At 39.5% G+C, this 21339-nt stretch overlaps 1 protein-coding gene across 2 annotated transcripts in view; it reads right to left on the bottom strand.

Annotated features, from left to right (window-relative positions):
* Positions 1–393: 393 nt before the first annotated feature.
* arhgef39 (Rho guanine nucleotide exchange factor (GEF) 39) overlaps positions 394–21339 on the bottom strand; it is a 56931-nt gene continuing 35985 nt past the window's right edge. Inside the window, exons 8-12 of one of the 2 annotated variants that reach the window (XM_058623493.1) lie at positions 15424–15653; positions 7291–7379; positions 3414–3543; positions 2647–2723; positions 394–1380 (exon numbers count right to left, since the gene is read on the bottom strand). In XM_058623493.1, coding sequence (XP_058479476.1) covers positions 1341–1380; positions 2647–2723; positions 3414–3543; positions 7291–7379; positions 15424–15653 — 566 coding nt within the window. In that variant the 3' untranslated portion in view covers positions 394–1340. The remainder of the gene's footprint in view (positions 1381–2646; positions 2724–3413; positions 3544–7290; positions 7380–15423; positions 15654–21339) is intronic. The other variant, XM_058623494.1, reaches the window with a different exon arrangement.

Genomic DNA, 21339 nt, shown 5'->3' with positions numbered 1-21339 from the left:
GATTCATTAGTGTTAGGGGACGATTTACTTTGTTATATAAAAGTCGATCAGTTACATTGACTATTTGTAAGATAAAACAAATGATTTTTATTATTTATAAAATCAAATCTTTCTCCTCATGTAATTCCCTTATTTGTGAATTTGTGGTGCAACTATAAATTTAAGCAGCGCACTTCGAATGTTAGCAGAATTTATGAAATTTGCAAGGTTTCCTGAATGCATCTTCATCTCAACACGCTGTAGATCCGGCAGAAGTGATGATATTTACTAGGGTCAGTGAATGCATTTGCTTTAGAGTAATCCTTATGAGGACATTTTAGTTTGTGAGGACAAGAGTCATAAAGACATCCCAGTCATTTAAAGGTCTGATGACACGTTGGTATTGTCAGCTAAGAGGACATTTTAGTTTGTAAACGGACATTTTGACTTGTAAGGACATTTATATGTTTTAAGAACTTTTTAGCTTTATGAGGACATTTATTTTTTTTAATGTTCTGAGTGGTCTGAGCTAGGACTTTTTAGTTTGTGAGGACATCTAAGGGTTGTTAGGACATGAACTAAGAGGGCATTTTGGTATTTTCGGGACACGAGTCATAAAGACATCAGTCTTTTGGCATTATGAGGAAATTACTACAGAATACATTTCTTTAATAAGTGTCCTTCTGGAAAAAGGAAAATAACATATAAAATATGTTATGTATTTTCTAGTAGTGCAAATTTCACAATTATTTCAATTTAAATTAGTTGTTAAATATGTGGTCATTTTTGGAGTAAAAAAGTCATTATTTCAGTGGCTGATAATGACGTAATGACAGATAAAAACCCACGTGACGTGGATGTAACATGGCTGCTTCATTGCTGGTAAAGACTATAAATAAACAAACAGTGTGCACATCTCCAAATTTGAAATCAGTAGAAAGTGAAACGTGTTTAAACAGAATGAGTATTTGTGAACCTGCACCTATTGCCTTGGTTTGTCATGTAATAAAGTGACATTTACACCATTTCTCCATGTAATTATAGTTTCTTTCTAGCTACTACTCTGGTATCTACCTCCATTTTATCCCCTGCTTCTGAATTCTGCCTGTAAATAAGTATAAATATAATAAAATGTCGACTCGTGGAGTGGTGCGTTAGCAGTGACGGTCAGTAGATGCATCTTTGCTGAATGGATCACTAGGAGCTGATAAACATTCATCAGATATTTTGGTCTTTAAAAGCAGCAGCATGTCATGATAGTTTATATTGCACAGGGTGAGCAGAAGCTGAAGCTGCTGTTAGTCACGAGCCACGCCTCTCCTGACTGTCCAATCAGAGAGGCCGAAACGACAGTGGCCGCGTTAGAGGATCACACAGCTCGAGCTGGATTCCTCAGCACTGCTGGACAGAAAATAAAATCATTTTAATCATAGTCAGTATTAAAAAAAAAAAAAGATTCCATAATAGTCAGAAACCATGGCTTTAAGACTTGAAATGCATACGTTCTGATACAACTTAAGTTAAAAATACTCTAAAGACATTTCCCTTTACCTTACAAACTACGGGTGAGAATATGATACACAATACAATCACATAGCGAGACATCACGATATCTGTCCAACTGAAGAAAACAAAATGTCTATTTATTCACAACATAAAGAACAAAGTGCATAAAGTCTATGTATTGGAACGAGGATGATTAACCGCCATTATCCCGCTGTGAACTCCCTTTTCTTCAGCCAGGTAACTTCCACTCAAGTTTCCCTCATTCATTTGAGCAGCGCTGCTGCGAGGAGACACGGACTAGTGACATTTTAGTGTTTTACTTTTATAAACCTTACCGCATTGCATAAGGAAGGATGATGATGTATCACCAAATCGATATTTTGTTCCACCCCTATTACAAACTGGTTTATTTTGGTTTACACCTTTTGAACAAAATTGTGCATTTAACACCTCACCATTTTAAAGCCAATATTTGACTCTTTTTTTTTTACAGTCTGTGCATTGTGAAGCATACGATATATAGGATTTTTAGATCATAACAGATCTTATTTTTATCTTTCCTATATTCCAATGACTTTGACCTGTATAAGACCGATACCTCATGATCCCTATCAGATATAGTTGCAGTTCACTAAAAACTCTGCTGCCCAAGTTCTCATATTATTACACTGCGTCAGAGTCAGAATTAACACGGAGAACCAGCGTTGAGTTTCAATGCTCGACAGATTTGGAACACACTCCCAGAGAACTGCACTTCTGCTCCAGGTCTTTGTTTCTGTATCATCATGTATTATCTTTTGTTTACCTCTTTCTGAAAGTATATTTCCTTTTGTATTATTGTACGTCTCTTTCACAGTTAGTCATGATGCCTTTTATATTTTAAGTAAAGCACTTTGAATTGCTTTGCTGTTAAAATGTGCTACAGTAAACAGATGAATTTGCCTCGTCTTTTTTCGTTACACACAATAAACTGAGCCAAACTGCACATACACAACCTTTTTGTGTTAATGTGGTTAAAAGTCAATGATAAAGTCATTAAAAAAGACATTATTATAAAAAATATATTACAATATTTATGCTCAATAATCTTAAAATATGTATATACTTGAAAGTAGAAGTGGAGGAGTCAACAGGAGACTAACAACTACATTGATCTCTCACCTCTGCTCTGGAGCAGTGGACTGCTTCATCCTCTTGGGGGCGCTGCTTTCCCACTCAACCGGAGGTTTGTGAGCCTCCTGAAGAGAGAGAGAGAGGGAGAGGGGGGGGCTTGAATCTTATTTAAATCTCTGTGATGAAAAATACAAACGACCATCAACAATATGTTGACCAGGATTTAGGACCGAGTATAGATTTGGTTGAAGTCTACTAGTTTAAACCCCCGTGTATGTGTGTTAAATGTTCATTTACCCAATTTTATTTACCAAATAAATGTCAGCATATATAGATTTTTTTATTTATTTTTTTATTATTATAATCTGTCTTTTACTCTTCCTGTAAAACAGTTTTGGCCGCTCGATGACTCACTGTGCACTTACTGAGCCTCACTCGGTAGCATTTATTCATTTTGTGTAAAGATTTCTAGAGCCCTTTCTCAGTCTGCCTGTAAATTCTACAGGTTCATATAACAACATTGTTATATGTGCAGATTTCATCAGGGGTTACATATAATGGACAATTATTACACGCGTGTCAGTGCCCGCCACGTTTTTAGTTTAAGGAATTTTAAATGAATACACAATTACTGATAATAAACTGACAAAGACCAAGTGTGTTGCAATGTCGATGGTGCTCTTGTTATTACTATATGTTCTCACTGCAGGACAATTCCCGCTTTTAGGACAACAAAGGTTTAAGGAATATTTAAGAATTCTATTAAATGTTATAAATGTCTACTTTCATTAGACATGATTGCGTGTGTAACTGACCAAGTTCCTCTTCCTTCCAGCGTTACCGTCGCTGCTGCTCAGTGCGTTGTGGTCGTCAGCAGCAGCAGCAGCAGCAGCGTGGACAGGATTGTCTCTGTGATAGACCACCGTCTGTTTGGACTGCAGCTTCCTGTGAACACAACACACACTCAGTTAGGGAGCTTAATCCAGGTCGTATAGTTAAATGGCGTAGGGTTAGAACAACCCTGCATTAGACCCTCTCTGTGGTTCTCAGAGCCACAGAGGCTTGCTCTCATGTAAAACACGAGAAAACAGATTGTGATCAACCTGACAAAAGGCCTTTACTAAAATCTTCACCTGCATCAAGTCTATGACGTCTTAAAAAAAAAATGTGTGTTGGTGCATTATCTTGCAGCCTTTTCTGACTGGGAACTGAAGTTTCTCTCCCATTGCAAGCTGCTCACCTGCTGCGCCAGAGTCCATAGAGAAAAACTGGTATTTTAAATCACTACACAAAGGAGGTGTTGATCCACTGCTGCCTCCCATCAGTACGTTCAAATGCAACTTTATGTGACTTTGGTGTTCGAAATCTTTCGTTTTGAATTTACCTAAGTGACACAAACTTACACGAGCAAAGTAGGGCAGCAGCAGTAGACCAGCAGCTCCTGTGTCCCCGAGAGCTAAAAACATTGATTTTCTCCATGGATTCTGGTGTAACACATGGAGAAAATGTCTTTCCTTTTATAGTTTCTTTCTATGTTAGACATTAAGATTGACGAGTTTGCACAATAAGCATATCCTTTATAAGCATCCAGTTCATCTTTGAGTTAATACATGAGAATTAGAAAATCATTTTTATGAATGTATGTGGTGAGGTCAGCCCGAGGACCCTCTGCACCTTCTGCAGATGAAAAGTAAGTAAGAGTTAAACTGTCTTTAGCCTTCATTACCTCCCTGGTGGTCAGGCCTCAGCCTGCCTCACTGTTCACTTAGTGTCACCAAGCATTGATCTACTCACTAATTAAGTCCCTTGGCTAGAAGATGTCTGTGTGTAGATAGACATTCATACAATTTTTTCGTTTAACAAAAGGAAACACGGAGGATTTCAAAGAGCAGCGACGTGAACGTGCGTGAAAAGTGCAAGTTTTGCCTTGAAAACAATGAGAAATAGTGGCGCCTAATGTGATTCAACCACAAAAAAAATAATAATAAATGTTTGATAATCACTGAGAGCATTCAGAGGTGTCAGTCCAGGCTAGTGTGTGTAGTCTTTGTTCAATCAATAATTCAGTTGTGTGTGTAGACACACACTCGCAACCCTCAGCCCTGCACTTCTCCCCGGTGGTGTGAGTGCTGCTGACCCCTGGTCATCTCAGCCTGTCCCCTCCTCACTCCTCCATCACGGCTAATTACGCTCCCTGGAGTTTAGAGACATCAGCCTGCAGCCTCGGCCTCCATCTGCTGCAGCGACTGAGCTCACTGACAGCCGCCGTGCTTTCTCTCTCTCTCTCTCTCTCTGTCTCTCTGTCTTTCTCCTCCCTGACAAAGTGATAAAACTAATAGGCCTGCCTGGACACGCCGGGGTCAGGGGCCTCCTCAGCAGAGCTGGCATCGTCCACGGAGCCCCGGCCGCGACTCGGACCGCGCTTTGGGGGAGGTGGGGCCACGTGGGCCGCGAGTGGAGTTACCGAGGTTGAGGCTGATCAACGCTGGGAGACAGACAGGCCTGAGGTTCACTGTCAGAGTGTGTGGAAGTTTTATTAAGACTCATTGTGCAGACTCCTTATGAGAGTGGAGGCAAAACTCACCCTGCACAAAAAAAAAAAAAAGATTAATCCATTAAAACCTCATTATAGCTGCGTGGTTCTCAGATTAGAGACAGGAATGTATCTAATATCCAATTATCCCAAGAAAATTAATTAAGGCTGAAAGTTTAGGGGAAAGTATGTAACTGTGATTTTTCTGACAGATACTATGATTGTGGTGATACTGATTAGACTGTAGACTGGCGTTCACATACCAGAAAAGATGTCGTCTTCAACAAGTGCATTAAGTTGCCTGTCAGTTAATGTGGTTTCCAAAGACACAGATGTATCTGTGGACTAGGGATGGCACGATACCACATTTTAAGGTACTAGTCTTTTTACATTAACTAAGCCGTAAATAATACATTTGTACTGATGCATTTATCATCTACAGTAGTTATAATTTGTCACTTTAGATGAACAAAAATGTAAGAGCAGTGGCATAAGCAATAGGGGTAGGAATCTTCAGGTGCCTCACGATGCTCTAATGGAAATGAGTTTAACTCATTTCCATTAGAGCTGCAACTAACGATTATTTTCATAATCGATTCATCTGTCGATTATTTTCTCGATTAATCGTTTGGTCCATAAAATAACAAAAAAACAAACAAAAAAGTTGATGTGAAGAAAATATTCACATTTAAGAAGCTTAAACAATCGGAAACGTTGTTTAAATCATGAAAAAAGTTTCAAACCGATTAATCAGTTATCAAAATAGTTGTCGATTCATTTAGTAATTGATTAATTATCGATTAATTGCTTCAGCTCTAATTTCCATTATCATTTATTAATCCAAATGAAAACGGAAAGTTACAAGTGCATCGTAAAGAAGCTCTTGTTTGGAGCGCACAAAGTGTCTGGGGGCTGCACTTCGTAGTTCCGTCTTTCCGTACCGTCTATTTGACATTTAATAATCGGAATATGGACACACATTTCGCCCCAGTCTGAAGAACCGATGTTTTCCCCCACCCCTAATGAGCAAACTAAAGAAACATCAAGTTCATCACATGCAGGAGAAGAAATGCACCTTTCAGCTGCTCAGTGAATGTAGATTCTACATTGGCGACAGTTGATTTTAGTCACGGCCCACTGAGCACGCACACAGAAATGTGTTATTATGAGAAGTGTAAAAAAAGAAAAAAATAATGTGTCGGATCATTATGAAGCAAATTAGACTTTGCCGCGCCGTCACAGTCTGGGTAATTAATGAGAGACACAGTTGTGTGCGTGCGAGCAGCCTGGAGCCCACACGCCGAGTTAACCAAATGATACGAACACGAGTTAATGATTAAAAGTAACCATCAGTCCGCTGATGGTTATGAGTGTGTTCAGAAATCTAATCTGAAATGGTCAGAGCGTTGTCTAAAGTGTCACTCAGAGCAGGAGATGATTTAGTGACTTTGTGGCTGCAGGCAAAAAATACTGCCAAATGAAAACTATTAAATTATTTTCATTAAAGTGTGCAGTGTGTAAAATTTGAGAGGCACTATTGGAAGAGAGGGAATATAGAATGCATTTCAAACTGTTTGAATATGTCGTGTCTTCCTTTGCTAAAAATAATGTGGGCTACGTGTACAATAAACATAGTAATTGAACAACTAAATGACATGTCAATTTTTTATTTAAGCACTACAACAATTAATCAGTTCCTAAATTATACACCAGCTATTTTTGTAGCTGATGAATTGGTTTGAGTATTCTCAAGTTTTCCAGCTTTTTTAATATAGATGTCCTTAGGTTTCGTTGCTCCAGATACGAATAAACCAGAAAAATGGAAAAGTATTTTCGGACATTTTAAAGGCCGAACAAGTACTACTTGCAGTACTAATTTCATACATTTGTATAGATGAATTTGTGTTATGTATTTAATGATCGTGTGACAGTGTCGGCGGCTGAAAGACTGAAGAAAGAAATGTAGATTTATCTTTGTGTCCTCGTCACAAAAGGACAGCAAAAGAATAAACCAAACATCATTTGAGGCCAAAGTGTTTGTGTGTTTTATTTTTGTATTGGGCCCCAACTTTTATTTAATAAAACTCTATAACTTCTGATACTGAAAATTATGATCCTGTGAGTGTATGTGCTTTTGTGTTTGCAGGACAGGTACATACCTGACTGCTGAGCTCAGGCTTTGGTACCAGTCATTCAGATCCTCCTGGTTGCTGGACATCAACAGCACTTTGGCTTTGGGGAAGTTTAGCTATAAGAAGACGAGGTAGAGGTTAGGTCAATTCTGGAATGGTTGCTGTTATTATCACACAACAAAAGTAGTTACATTTATTTATTCATTTTTTTGCATTGAACATAAATGCAGGTATTGAAATAGTAGCGTAGTAATAATAATAACAACCACAAATACTGACTTGATTTCACAAATTCAGTCTGTGCTGTGTGAGAGAAGCGGCTCTTTTGGCGATATATATGTCATATGTCTACCGATATATCCTACATTTTGTACACAAGCAACATCAAAGTCGGCACTGCACACACCGGTGTCCTTTGTAAGACACATGTCAAGTTTGAAGCCTGTCGAGGGACCTGTTGGACAATAATGGGATTCCTATATTGTGCAGCTCTGATGCTTTACCATGTCGAAGCCAGTCATGATGAAGCTGCAGTAACACTATAAAAACAGCAGAGGGTAGGCCAAAATAAACAAAAAAACACTTCTCTCTCTCTTGTCATTCCACCATACAAGCAAAACCTAGTGCTGCTCTGAACAGCCTTCCATCAGCCCCTGGAAGTCTGAAATGTCAAGGTGAAGAAGACGGAGAAAGCAGGAGACGTTGAGTAAAGAAGTGGGTCGCGTTGCGAGAGAAACGTGCTCTCAAATCTCCCCGGTCTACAAAATAACGGCGTCCTCTTCCCCTCTGAGTCAACAGTAATTATCAGCTCTCTCGTTCACGTTGCTAAAACCAGACTACGATTGTGCTTGTCAAACAAAGCAATGAGAGACGCCTGAGCCCAAACAAAAGGGGCTTTTAAAGCGGCGTAATTACACAGGGAAAGATTTCACCGAGGATCAGAATTAGCCCTTTTCCACATTAAATTGCCTTTCACACATACCTGTGGCCACAGTATTGATCATCTCCATGTGTGTTTAAACAGAACTTTATATATGTCACAACAGAAGAGCATGAAGCTCAACACACACACACACTCACACATAATGATATTTTTTTTACACGGGAGGGAGGGGAGTGTCTCTCATTATACATTAAAGAGATTAAGATTTCAAATATACCATCATCAAAAAGTATTATCTAATCACAGAGTTCAGTGAGTGGGGCCAAATTGAGTCACGCATGATATTAGGCACGTGCTACTTCAGGGGATGGGGGGTGGTGCAGTGATTTGATTTATGCACAAATACATTCCACTTCTATTGGAATGCAGTAATTAGGGATTTGTCAGGAAATCTGACCCTCTTAGGTAGAAATTACTTTGTATAATAAGAACGGCAGAGCATGAAGCCCCATCGCCGCACATAATTTGGCTTGATTATTTATACATCAAAGAGAATCTGTCAGGGATGTGGGAAAATATTCAAGTAGCGGGGGAATATTAGCAGGAGGAAGACTGCAAACGGAGAGAGAGAAGGAGGGAGGCTACGAAAGACAAAAGGAGAGAAGACACAAATAAAAGCAAGCGCTCCACTAACATGTAACCAAAGAGAGAGATTGAGAAAGAGAGGGAGAGAAATAACAGGAATTTTAATAAAACCATTTCCCCCCCCCCCTAAACTTTGCATATAGATTGCCATGGCATTTACAGCTGTCAAATTTAATTTGGCTTTAATTCTTCATGGCCCTGGATGACGAGGGCCCTGGAGTGCTGACAGCCCTTTTCTTTGAGCTTAGGTAGAGGCCCAGGATCAATAATGTGTCCTTATGAGAAATTACATGTAATGCTATTGAGTATGCATCTGGGCCTCGGTGGGATAAGAGGCTAATGAAATGCCATTTCTGCCATTAGATAGTGCGCGGCAGGGGCCGGCGGAGAGCGGCGACAGGCTTAAAGGAAGATGTATTTACTGGAGGGGCCGGAAGAGATGGATCTGCAGCCTAATCTGATCCAGCAGCTGAGAGATTCTGTTGCAGCTGGCAGCCATCACTACACCGCTCACTTCCTAACACACACACACACACATCCCAAATAACACAGCTCTAACTAATCTCTCCCATCAGCAGCCTTTTCATTAGTCACTTGAAGGATGCTTTTAATTCGCATCGCCTTCAAAGATGAAGTCACACAGGTCTGGCCATGTTGTTGGACACACACAGGTTTGCGCAGCTATTCTTCTTAGGACACAACAGTGCATCATTCCGAACCTTAACCATAACCTGTGAATGCAGACACTTTAACTTAATCACAATACAAAAGCTTAGTACTTAATCACTTTAGTCTCATTAGAACCAGGTTTCCATGAGGACTATTGGTCCCAACAAGGTCAGTGTTTATGCCAGAAAAGGTCCTAGAGGGGTACAGAAATACAGTATTTACTCTCTCCTCTAAGTGGATTAGGGCTGGGCAATAAAAAACAATAAGAATAAATATGGCAATATAATTTCCTTCAATAGCAATATGGTAAAAGTCTGAATATACGACATAGCTGGATTTTATTTAATAACATCAAATAGTGTTTACAAAAAAAATGTAAACCCAGCACTAAAATTCATCACGGTTATAGAAAAGAAAAAAAAAGGAAAACATTAAATTACTTATTTCCATTGTGGTCCAGAGGACACTCTTACTGAAAACATCAACACTTGACATACAACGAAAAACTATTGAAAATATACACCTTAAGATCAAAATCCAGCACAGAGCCTGTATCTGTATAAAACATACAAGCTTATGTTGTATCCATTTAGGTTTCTGTCCTCTAAGACAGTGGCTCTCAAACTTTTCACAGTACCACCCGAGTGGTACTTGGTACCCAAAATATTGAGCTCTCGAACCAACACCATTATCGTCAACATTAAAATACAGTGGTGTAAATAGGCCTGGTCTCGTCATCCTCACATATATTCCAGACAGTGAAATTAGATTAAGATGGAGCGAGTGATTAAGGTGACTCTAATTATTATTATTTATTTTGTTATAATTTGTTTCGTTTTCTACGCACTCCATTTAAAGTTCCTCCGCTCCACTCCGATCACATGCCCTGGTATATATAATAGAACAGTATTTCTGATTTTCCTCCAAGTATCATCAGAAGTTTTTAAGAAGCTGAAGTGAAACTACACAAGTTATGATTCAAAAAAGTCAATTCATGATCAATTAATCAATTCAGTGTTGCAATCCCAACATTACATATTTAATATGTTATTCTTTTTGCAATAATGCATCAATAATGCACTATTTGAAAAAAGGTAAAGGTGGAATACAGACGGAAAGAGCAAGTTAAGAGAGAAACAAGGCAGTAACGCAAGGTTATGGATGCCAACTGCTGTTAAACACAATTAACTAAATTACTTAGGCTTTTATCACAATACTCACCCAGCACTGATGTGGATTATCATATAATATATATATATATATATATATATATATATATATATATATATATATATATATATATATATATATACACATATGTGTGTGTACTGTAGATGCACAAACATGTCTGCGCAAATTAGCACTATCACGCTTTTAAAGTTCCCACTATAGACTAAATTAATGAAGATACTTGAGTGTAAAAGCTAATACAGGGATTAATCAGTAATAAAAATAACTGCTAATTGAAAGTGCTTCATTTTCTGTCTAATTTTATTAAGTCACTAAGTGTCTGAGCAAGCTGTGAGAGAGGACACAGTGGAGGAAATCAAACCTCAATGAGGCCACTGTGCATCACAGGGAAGCACATTAGAATCACAAAATAAAGAGCTCTTTGAGCAAGAACGCATCAGCTGAAATGAATATTAATACCGCGCGGCACTGGCACTGAACGCTCGCTTGCATAAATGCTTTGGCTACTTGCTCAACGACGCGCAACTCCTTCTTTTAAATGTTTCATGGTGGCAACTACATCATTTAGACGCAATTTGTCAGCCGGCAGCTGCGCCGAGACCTGGATCAAACTGAGAGGGAAGTAAAATGCAATAAAGGAACAAAGAAAGAAAAAAAAACAACAACTTTGGAGCGCCATCAACAAAGGTTTGAAGGTATGCAGGAGAAGAAGAGGCAAGGTAAACACAGGTCTCCTCTGACAAGCGGAACTAATTCCATTTCATTAGACGAGGCTGGAAAACATTTAGGAAATGTCTGATTATACAACGGGAGCCATCAGGGCCATAAGTAAGACAAATCAAAGCAACATACATCAAAAGTGGAAATTAAATAATGCTTCTGCTAAGGACTCACTCATGTGTGTACTCAAATCAATGAACAGATGTCTCCCCCACCTGCTGCCCAACAAACACACGCAGCCTTTTTTTCTTTTTCACTTTCACCATCTAATTTTTTCCAACACTTAGTTACACAGGAGATAACAACTCCACAGAGCTGTTTTCACCCTTTTGGTGTGTTGACAAAATATTTCTAAAAAGCATATAACCTGGTATGAATGCTAAAACACAATTCAGGGATTTTATCAAAGACAAGGTTGACAGAAAAAAAAAAAATCATCTTTCCTAAGATATCTTCATAAAATATGACATAAGGGATGGACATGAGTATTCAATTATGTGCTTGATTATAAAAAAAAGTCAATCAGTTACTGTGATTATTCTTAATATTAAAAAGATACAAAAGAAATGTGGTACATCTGGTTTGGTCAGTGGACTGCATGACATGTAACCCTCCTGCTTCCTCCATATCCCACAGCCACGGGGAACAGTGTCATTCTGAACCGAGCGGGTCAAACTGACCCATACAAGGCAGCAGGAGGGTTTTCTTTAACCTCAACATGCTGTGGATCCAGAAGTCATGACATTTACCAGGATCTTTGAATGCATGCGGTTTGATGCTCCTGTTAGCTTAACACGTGAACCCTGCATTAATTTCACTAGCTCTCATGCACAGGAGGTTATCCATCATCTACCGCTTTATCCTCCACCGAAGGGTCGCGGGGGTGCTGTGCCAATCTCAGCTGACATAGGGCGATAGGCGGGGTACACCCTGGACAGTTCGCCAGTCCATTGCAGGATCACACACAGAGACAAACAACCATTCATTCTCACACTCACGGTCAATTTACGGTGTCCAATTTACCTAATCCCCTAATGGTAATACCTAATGTTTTTGGACTGTGGAAGCCGGAGAACCCAGAGAAAACCTACACACACACACGGGGAGAACATGCAAACTCCATGCAGAAAGGCCCTTGTTCTAACCGGGGCTCGAACCCCGGTCTTCTTGCTGCAAAGGCAAGAGCGCTAACCACTACACCAACCGTGCAGCCCCACAGGAGGTTATAATATTCAAATATATAATTGAATAGCATTTTTGCCACAAATCCCTACATGCTCAAATTCACGTGTTGTATTTTGAGCGCCTCGTCTACAGCGGTTGCTCCATGTCAGGCAAAAAAAGGACATTTCATACTTTTCAGCCAAACTTTCCAGTCCCAGCCGGACAGAAGCCTCGGAGTGGTGTTTGATAAGAAGACTCCATTTGTTGTGGTGAACTCTTCAGATCGGCTCAAAGACATGTCAGTTACACGTCACAGACTTTGATCAGATTTCAAGCAGTTGGAAATCTGATTAAAGTCAGCCTGATTTAAACTGTGCACATAAAAAAGGTGTATGATACCTGTGAATTACATTACCTGTACAATGTTCTTGTCACATCTTCATCTTTTGATACACAATGATAGTGGTAGTCACTATCTCCATGTCATCTTTGATGTTAGTACACCAGCTAGAGCATTGAGGTCGGCAATTGAGGTACTACTATTTTTCTCAAGGTCCAGACTTAAGACAAATGGCGACCGAGCTTTTGCAGTTGCTGGCCTGAATCTGTGGAACAGCTTACCACTACACGTTCAGTCTGCACAGACCTAGTCATGCTTGAAGACTCCTTCAAGCATTGTTTTCTTTGGCTTTTGAGGCTTCTTAAGCATCCCGAGTCCTATTGTGACTGTTTTATTGTTTCTTTTGCATTGTGTTGACTTGTGCATTTTGTATTGTAATTTCTTTTTTTACTTTGATTTTGTAATGAAAGCACTTTGGTACAATTCTGGTTGTTCTATATGTGCTATATACATAAAGACGACCATGAACTTGACTGGTGAACCAAAACATATTCTTCCCATCTTTCTTTTCATTGGTTCAACATGTACACTGACCACTGGGGGTGGAATGGTTCACTTTAAAAAATCTGCCATGTTTGGTGCACTTGTCACAGTTCGGGGCCCCGGTGTACTGTACGGTTCATGATGTAATGCCCAGGCCAACAAAAAAAAGGCGCATGGAGACAGAGACAATGTTTGGGATGGACGGACGGATGTAAAACAGAGACGGAGCTTTTTTTTTAATTATTATTTTGTCAATTGGTCTGAGGTGAGCCGAGGCATGGAGTGTTGAGTGCTGTGGGTCAGTTGTAAAAATAGTGAGAGATGACACAGGAGGAGTGTAAAATACATGATATATTAACATCACGATACTATTCTGTGTCTAACTGAAGAAAACAAAACGTCCGTGAAAAGTTAAAAAAGCAGGATTTCTCTATCTATTCACAACGTAGAGACCAAAGCATAAAGTCTAGTCTGGGTATTGAACATGGAGGAGGCATCTCTTAATATAGCTTTCTCTCTATCCCGCTCTTCTTCGGCCAGGTAACATCCGTCCGTTACCCTCATTCATTTAACCAGCACGCCGCGAGGAAACATCTAGAAGTGCCATGGCAAGCGGAACTGACAGGGACTGTTTACTTCAGAGCGCCTTAATTTATTAATTAAAATATTGATATTTGCCCAGGTGTGCTGATTCTCATATTGCACAAGGGAGGACAATATTTTATCCACCCCCAATGCTTACGCTAGCGGCAACACTTTGAATATGTTCGCTCATCTACAGAGAGGAAGGAGGGTTATTCTGTTTTTTAGTGACAAGAAAACCAAGAAAATTTGACAGAACAGACAGTTTATATTCTTACCTAGATGGCAAACAGTTGCCAAATAAATGAAAAGCATGTTTAAATGCAGCCTTGTCTCCTCTCTTGCTGTTAAAAAATCTCACATCACTTTGATTTAAGACAGTGAAATGATGTGCCAAATCAAGCTGCACCATTCTGTTAGTTTTTGCATGTTTGCATGACATGTCCTTGAGAATATCTGATAAAACCGTGATATGAATCAAACCGTGTATTTTGTAAACTGTTTGTAAACCCCTACTGAAAAGCTCAGTTTATTTTAATTTTATTCTAATTTTATACCTAAAATTAGAGTCCCTTTCTCCTCAGTTTCAACAATTTCATCAGGTTCATTCACTATAAAAACAAAGAAAATACGGCACAAAGATGGATGCAAATAAATAAGCCGACAGTACCGATCAGGATGAAGCAATAAAACGTACATTGAAAGAACTGGCTAGAGGAAACTGTATGGTTACTATGGAGATGATTGACAATTTTTGTTGGAGCATTAATTGAGAACATTACGCAAGTTTTGTCAAGTGAAAGCAATCAAAAGTTCAAGTTTTTCCTCATTGTTCAACTAAGATTAGAGTGTAAAGTGTAATGACTGGGAAAATAGCAGGTTAAGTCGTGTCTGTGTAATATAAATTAAACCACCTTGTGGTGAATATGCATATATTATAATGTGAGGAAACTACAGCACTTTGAGGGTGTGAAAATGAAGATTTATACAAATGTCTGCACCTGTTGAAAGGAATTTTTACCCAATCAAAGTAATTATCTTCACAAACCAATAAAAAAGTATTGGAATTGGTCCTGTTCTGGAAGATCGTTCAATGTTTCACAGTCCTGAATTCATATATTTATAACTCAAGCCTCATAGATTCAGTTTGCACAGTACTGGACCTCCAATTTGATTTTCAGTGATTGTATAAAGAGGAGGAATGATTGCAGTGTAATCTTTTATTTCCTGCTGTTTTCCTTAATGAGTCCGGTTTTATTCCTGGTTTTGTTTATATTGTTTTTCAGCTTGTTTTCCACCAGAAAAATACAAATGAATACAATATTCCCTAAAAAACTACCTGTTCCCTCTGATATTTGGGAAATACAATGTCACATGAAGATCTCAAGTGGTATAATTTAGGGTCTAGCTGACTGATACTTACACTGAGCAGGCCTCCTCGGCTCTTGGTGTGCCCAAACACCTTCTCCACAGTGCAGTCCTGCAGGGGGTACATGTGCTGGCCCGTGAACTTGTCTCCATTGGTGGGATGTAGCTGGCTGCAGCGCTTGGCCTGCAGCAGCATGTCAGAGAACAGGAAGAACATCTTGGGTTTGGCCTCCTTACCTTTGGGAGGAACCAGTTTTAGCCAGCCCTCGCGGATGTACCATCTCCCTGTGAGAGGAATAAGTAACAGACAGAAGCATTTACAGTCATTATCAATAGAAGCACATACTTTGAAATTTGCTGTCTTCAAAATATCATCTCAAATAAAAAAGTCTATTGTGCTGATGAAAAAAGTCAGGTTGGTCCAGAACTACTTTTAGGTTACACTTGGTTTCCAGTCAGCAAAAGACCTTTGGCGTTCAGCAACAGAGACAACAATTAATTATTTTATCTCTGCAGCCTCTCTCTATCAGCAAAGAGGCATTTTTAAAACATTTTTGTTACATTAGCAAGCCTCTCCTGTCAGTGCTGACCGTTGTTTTTTTCCAGCAGACAGCAAATTTTATAACCTTTTGCTCAACGTCATTGCTCTGATTTCAAGTTTGTCAGTGTTTTTAGAAATGTCTTTCTTTCTTGAAGACTCGATTCATGGGACAAAAGATTTGAAAAGCCTCAAGTCTAGAATGCTCACTCATTGTCTACTGCTTTATTCTCCACATGTGTGGGGAGCCAAATCTGGCCAGTCAATCACACACACACAGGGAGAACGTGCGATCTCCCCACCCCCTTGGTCAAACTGGGATTCAAACCAGTGCTAGCTAGCATGGGGTCCAAGTATAGAACACACAATAGAATTGGAAGTCACCACCTACATGTCATCATCAACTGAACTTATTAACAAGAACATTCTTGATGAATTGTGGGTGGATGAAGTGTATTGGCATTTCACTGTATTGACTGGGATGGTCTCTGGATCTGCATGTGAGGAAGTTGTGTAGAGCAACACGAGCAGCCATCAACTATCTTCTGTACAGCTTTCTCCAAGATACAGTTGATCAAACACATGCATACCAAAGGCATCCTAAATTAGTCGTGCGTTTTTGCTGTTTGATTGTGAGGTTTGAGCTTGTGATAACTGCTTCTTCTTCAAGTAAAATGGGGGTTGACAAGTTGACAGTATAGTGTGGAATGCAATATGGGATCAAAAACCCATGCGTGGATCGGCTACTTTGGATTGAGTACACAAATCTCAGTGGACACAGAATGTGGAAAGGGCCTTAACACTGCAGGAGTGCCTCACACAGCCCTACTTCATAAAACCTGAGGTACCTCTATAAGAAAATGTTTTGCAAAGGTTGAAACGGGACTAAATTTGAATTCAATTATGAATCCAAAAGGACTCAACACTGACTTTGGATGTGATGCTCTTGAATCGCAAACCTTTGCAGGTTTAACTCCTTTCACCATGTCAGTATTGAAGTGGTAATAGTCATTGTCTCCTCGGCATCAAATTGCAAAGAGCAAAAATAATGAGACAAAACCACACAGACTTGAAAAGATAAATGAAGACTTTTCAAAGGGAACAAAAAAAGACAAGAGAGAATCGGAGACAGACTCAGTGGGAGGTAGACATACTGGGGTGTGGCTGCAGAAGAGAGCTCTCATCTCTTCAGCCATGATTGGCAGCAGCCTGATGATAGCTAATAAGCAAAAGGCTGACATTTGGATAGATAAAATGAAAATTCAGCCTGAGTTCCAGGATGTTTTTGTAATTGCCCCAGCCAGCAGCCTGTGATTGCAGCTAGCCTGAGTGGCTGGAGCAATGCCTCTGGGGCTTAGAGAGGACATTTTCAGCTACAGAGAAGTCTACTGAGATTAAGTGACATGGCCAGGCGGGGGTCAAATTGCTTTTAAAATGCCATGGGTTTCAAACGGAAAAACAGTCAAGAGACACGCCACGACTTTCTAAGGTGTTGTGTGGAGATTGGAGCAGTGCTTGTAATCATTCTATTAAATATGATAGAAATAAAACCCAGTTTCATCCTTAAACTACTCTTCAAAGACATACTGACCGAGTATGTTGTCAACTACTCAGTTATGTTCAGTTAAAGAAATTTCTAATTTTTGAAGCTGATGTGTTGATTACTGACAGAGCTACAGTATTTTCAACCCGTAAAGAAGTTGTCTGATCTCATAGAGGGGTTGTTTTATCAAACTGAATGTCATGGATTAGCCTTATTCAAAGAGGCAGAGGACGAAGGAAGAGGCCCAAATGGGATACATGTTGCTGGGTGTATCCTGCCTGAATGTATAACTGCTGTATTCAGACATATTACCTAAACAAAAAAAATCAAACAAACAAAAAAAACTCAATCAACAAATATATAACTTATGAGTGAATTTCTGTTGTCGTGGTGTTTTCAATCTGCAGCCTAAAATGTTTTTCACTGCTTTCAGACATGTACTGTCTGGACAATTTCCTTAAAGTGTCCTCCTGCATGCTTAACATGGTCAAGCCACCCCTCGCCTGAATGGTTCAGACAGTTGCCTACTGTTGCAAGCGGGGCCAATCCAAATAATCTCAAAGGCAACTTTGTAAAAAATTTAACTACTTTTCTATACATTTACCAGAGTTTATGCTATGCTAAGAAACCAGTTTATGAGATTTGAAAGTTGTATTTCCGGAAAGTAATCCCTTCATTAAGTGGGGAGACTTTGATGAGGAATATTTAAATCTCATTCTGGGTAATAAAAGACAACAATTCATACAATCAGGTGACTTTACTCTTTTTACTTTTACATATTGGACCTTTAAAATCTTCTGATGCGTGTCGACAGTGGTTGGACGTTCAAGTTTCCGATCTGCATCGAAAATCAGTGTGGATTTTGCCGTTAATTTCAGATACACAACTATGACAGTGTCTTTTGTTCACTCAGTCAAAGACAATGTGTCATCGCTTTAAATTCACACATGGGCAGCTGCATGTTTCGTGTCTGCTGAAGCATCAGAATGCTGCCAGTGTCCAGTGTGCTGAAACCGACATATTTCAGTAGACATCAAACCTGCTGATTGGCCAGATGTGCTTGGACCATCTTTTTACAGAGTTTGCTGATCATTTACAGGTTCTTTACTATGAATCTACACCCCGGACAAGTAATGTTGATTCTTTATAAGACAGGTAACAATTTCCGTATTTATTTGGTGTTTATAAACAGCATATAAAAGCTACAGAAGACAAGATCAGTAGATAATTGGTAGACTGCTCAGTCTCATGCAGAGGTCATACTAAATGGTAACTTGTTGAGGTGAAGGTTCTTTAGCTGTGTTTCCATCATGGTACAGTTAAGTTTGGTATAGTACAGTACCTTTAATTGGTAGGCAGGGTGTGTGTGGTGCAAAATACCAGTCCCATGGCAGTTAGGCTTTTCTTTCGCCCAATCAGCTCACTCTCTCTCAAACCGCTTGATTTACATTATGCAGAAAGGTTACAGTACGTTCCAATAACTTAAACATCTGCCCATTTACAAAGTTGTTTTCATGAATTAAAAGTAGTGTTTTTGAGACAGATTATATTATGTAATAATAGAAAAACGCCTTCACTTTCATATACTGCTTGGCCGATTTGGAAAACGCTGTGCTGTTCTCCCATATGGCATAAAAGCCGAAATTGAATTTGAATGAAGGCAGGGCAAACAATTCAAGACAACAAGGACCTTATATCGTATATACTTATTTTACAGTAAAATATTTACGTATTTGCAAAAAATGTAAACATGGGTCAGCCCACTTAAAGATTTGAAAGGCGATTGACTGCTTTCTTATTGCAATTTGAGATATTTCAAATCACTGAATGAACAGGGTGAGTCATAACATCATGTTGGAAAAGGTGCAGAATCTGTGTCTAGACTGTGCAAGACAAAATCAGCCCGTATCATGTTACCGCTGATTTGAGTCAAAAGCCAGTAAGAACTTGTACTGAGAGTCATTTGACCCAGGAGAAAATGCTGATTGGATCCATTCCCATTGCAGATAAAAGCCAGAATGTCTGACACAGACCAGAAAACTACAATGTGAATTATGTAGCCGTCTGGTTACCATACCATAACCGACTACAACAAGTCTTCAATGTTAAGATGGACCCACTTTCAACAGTAAAATTTCATGTTATGTATCTATTTGAATGTGAGTGACCTAAACCAGCATATGAGGTTTTCCAAGGCACAAACAGATTTTTGTCATCAGACCTCCTGACCTATTAAGGCTGACAGAGTGAGATAAGGTTGGATGTACTCTAGGTGAGGAGTCTCTTTGTGGACCGGGTTCTCTTCAGACCCCCCGCCAACATCTAACTGTCCACAATGCTTTGAGGTAGCGGCAGGTTCAAAGAGGAGGAGGTGCCGAGCACTCCTGTCCGTGTCTAGGCCTTTCAGCCGCCCTTGTCAAAGAGCACCTCTGCTCTACTACAAAGTCTTTTGGACTGGACTGAGTGGGGGGGCTGAAGAAGCTAAGGCAGGAAACAAAGGTTGATCTACAAAGAGTCTTCTTCTTCCTGATGCGTCCAAAGCCAGAGGAAGAACAGAAGCAGAGGCTGTGTGTGGCAGAATGAGGACAAGTCAAGTCTGGCATTGTCAAGTGTGTAGAATATTTCACCTTGATTGTAAGCATAAAAACAGAGGCATTGTAATGTAGAGCACAGACAAGGCCCAGTGGAAAATGTATCATATGAAAAGGGTGGAGGTTGGTTGCAAAGACTGGGCAAGTTAGCCAGGGTGCTATTGTTTTGCTTTATTGTAATAATATACATCTATTGTTGTTATAGCAATCAAACACGCCACACCTTCATACTATGAGAATCAAAAAGTACCGGTCCTTGGTATACATCCCTACCAGTCCAGTCCAATAAACCAAAAATTGTGGCTAATTGGACTCTCTAAATGGACCATAGGTGTGAGTCAATGGTTGTTTGCCCTGTGATTGAGTGGCGACTTGTCCAGGGTGTACCCCACCTTTTTCGCTGTATGTCAGCTGGTGGTAGACAATACGTGAGAGAGATAATCAGCAAATACCCCTTCCCAAATTTAGTCACAAAAATAGTGAAATTTAACTATAAGACATTCCTGTTAATTAAAGATGGGGTAAGCAGCACCATGTTTTGTTATTGATCAATAACTGCATAATAGCCTTTCAGCATAATGTATGATAATCTTAGAGACTTCTGCACCTCCTCTTGATTGCTTTTATAGTTTTGAATTAACTAACCTAGTTTTTTAAAGGTCCATTGTGAAACATTGAGGAGAGTTTATTGTCCAAAATTGAGGTATTTTGTTTGCATGGGCAAATAATTGGTTTGAAATCACTAATTTTGATTCACATGGCTTTATAATAAGACTTTATTATACTTTATTATACTAGGGCTGTGCTTTAAGGAGGCAGATATCTTGTGCTGCCATGTTCCTACAGCAGCCTGGACAGACAAACTAAGCCAGAGCATGCATTTTACAGAAACACTACACAAACAAGGCAATCAGATATTGGCAGACTTCAACCCATTCATGCAACAAGCCTCTGGTGGCTTCTGCTGGTCATATTGGCAAATGCAACTGCAAGTGTGGAGACACAAACAGACAGACAGAGCCACTAAAAACAGGGAAATGCAACCGCATTCCCTGAAGCGCATAGGAACAAGAGGGGTCAGCAGAGGAGTCTTCGGTTTGTTGCAATCTGCAGTCTCACCTTTAGATATCACTAATTCTTACACAGTGGACCTTTAAATAATTCCTCGCTTGTCAAAACCACAGTCAGTTCATTTTCTGTGGACTCACTGAGAAATCATTCCAATGCTTCAACACTACTAAACAAAACAAAAAGCATTTTAATGGATTAGAGGAGAAGGAGAATATTCAAGGGATTTGG

The sequence above is a fragment of the Solea solea genome, chromosome 3, assembly GCF_958295425.1.
Source record: "Solea solea chromosome 3, fSolSol10.1, whole genome shotgun sequence".
Classification (NCBI taxonomy): domain Eukaryota; kingdom Metazoa; phylum Chordata; class Actinopteri; order Pleuronectiformes; family Soleidae; genus Solea; species Solea solea.
Note: the sequence above shows the minus strand (reverse complement) of the source record. Positions and strands in the feature narration are given on the sequence as shown.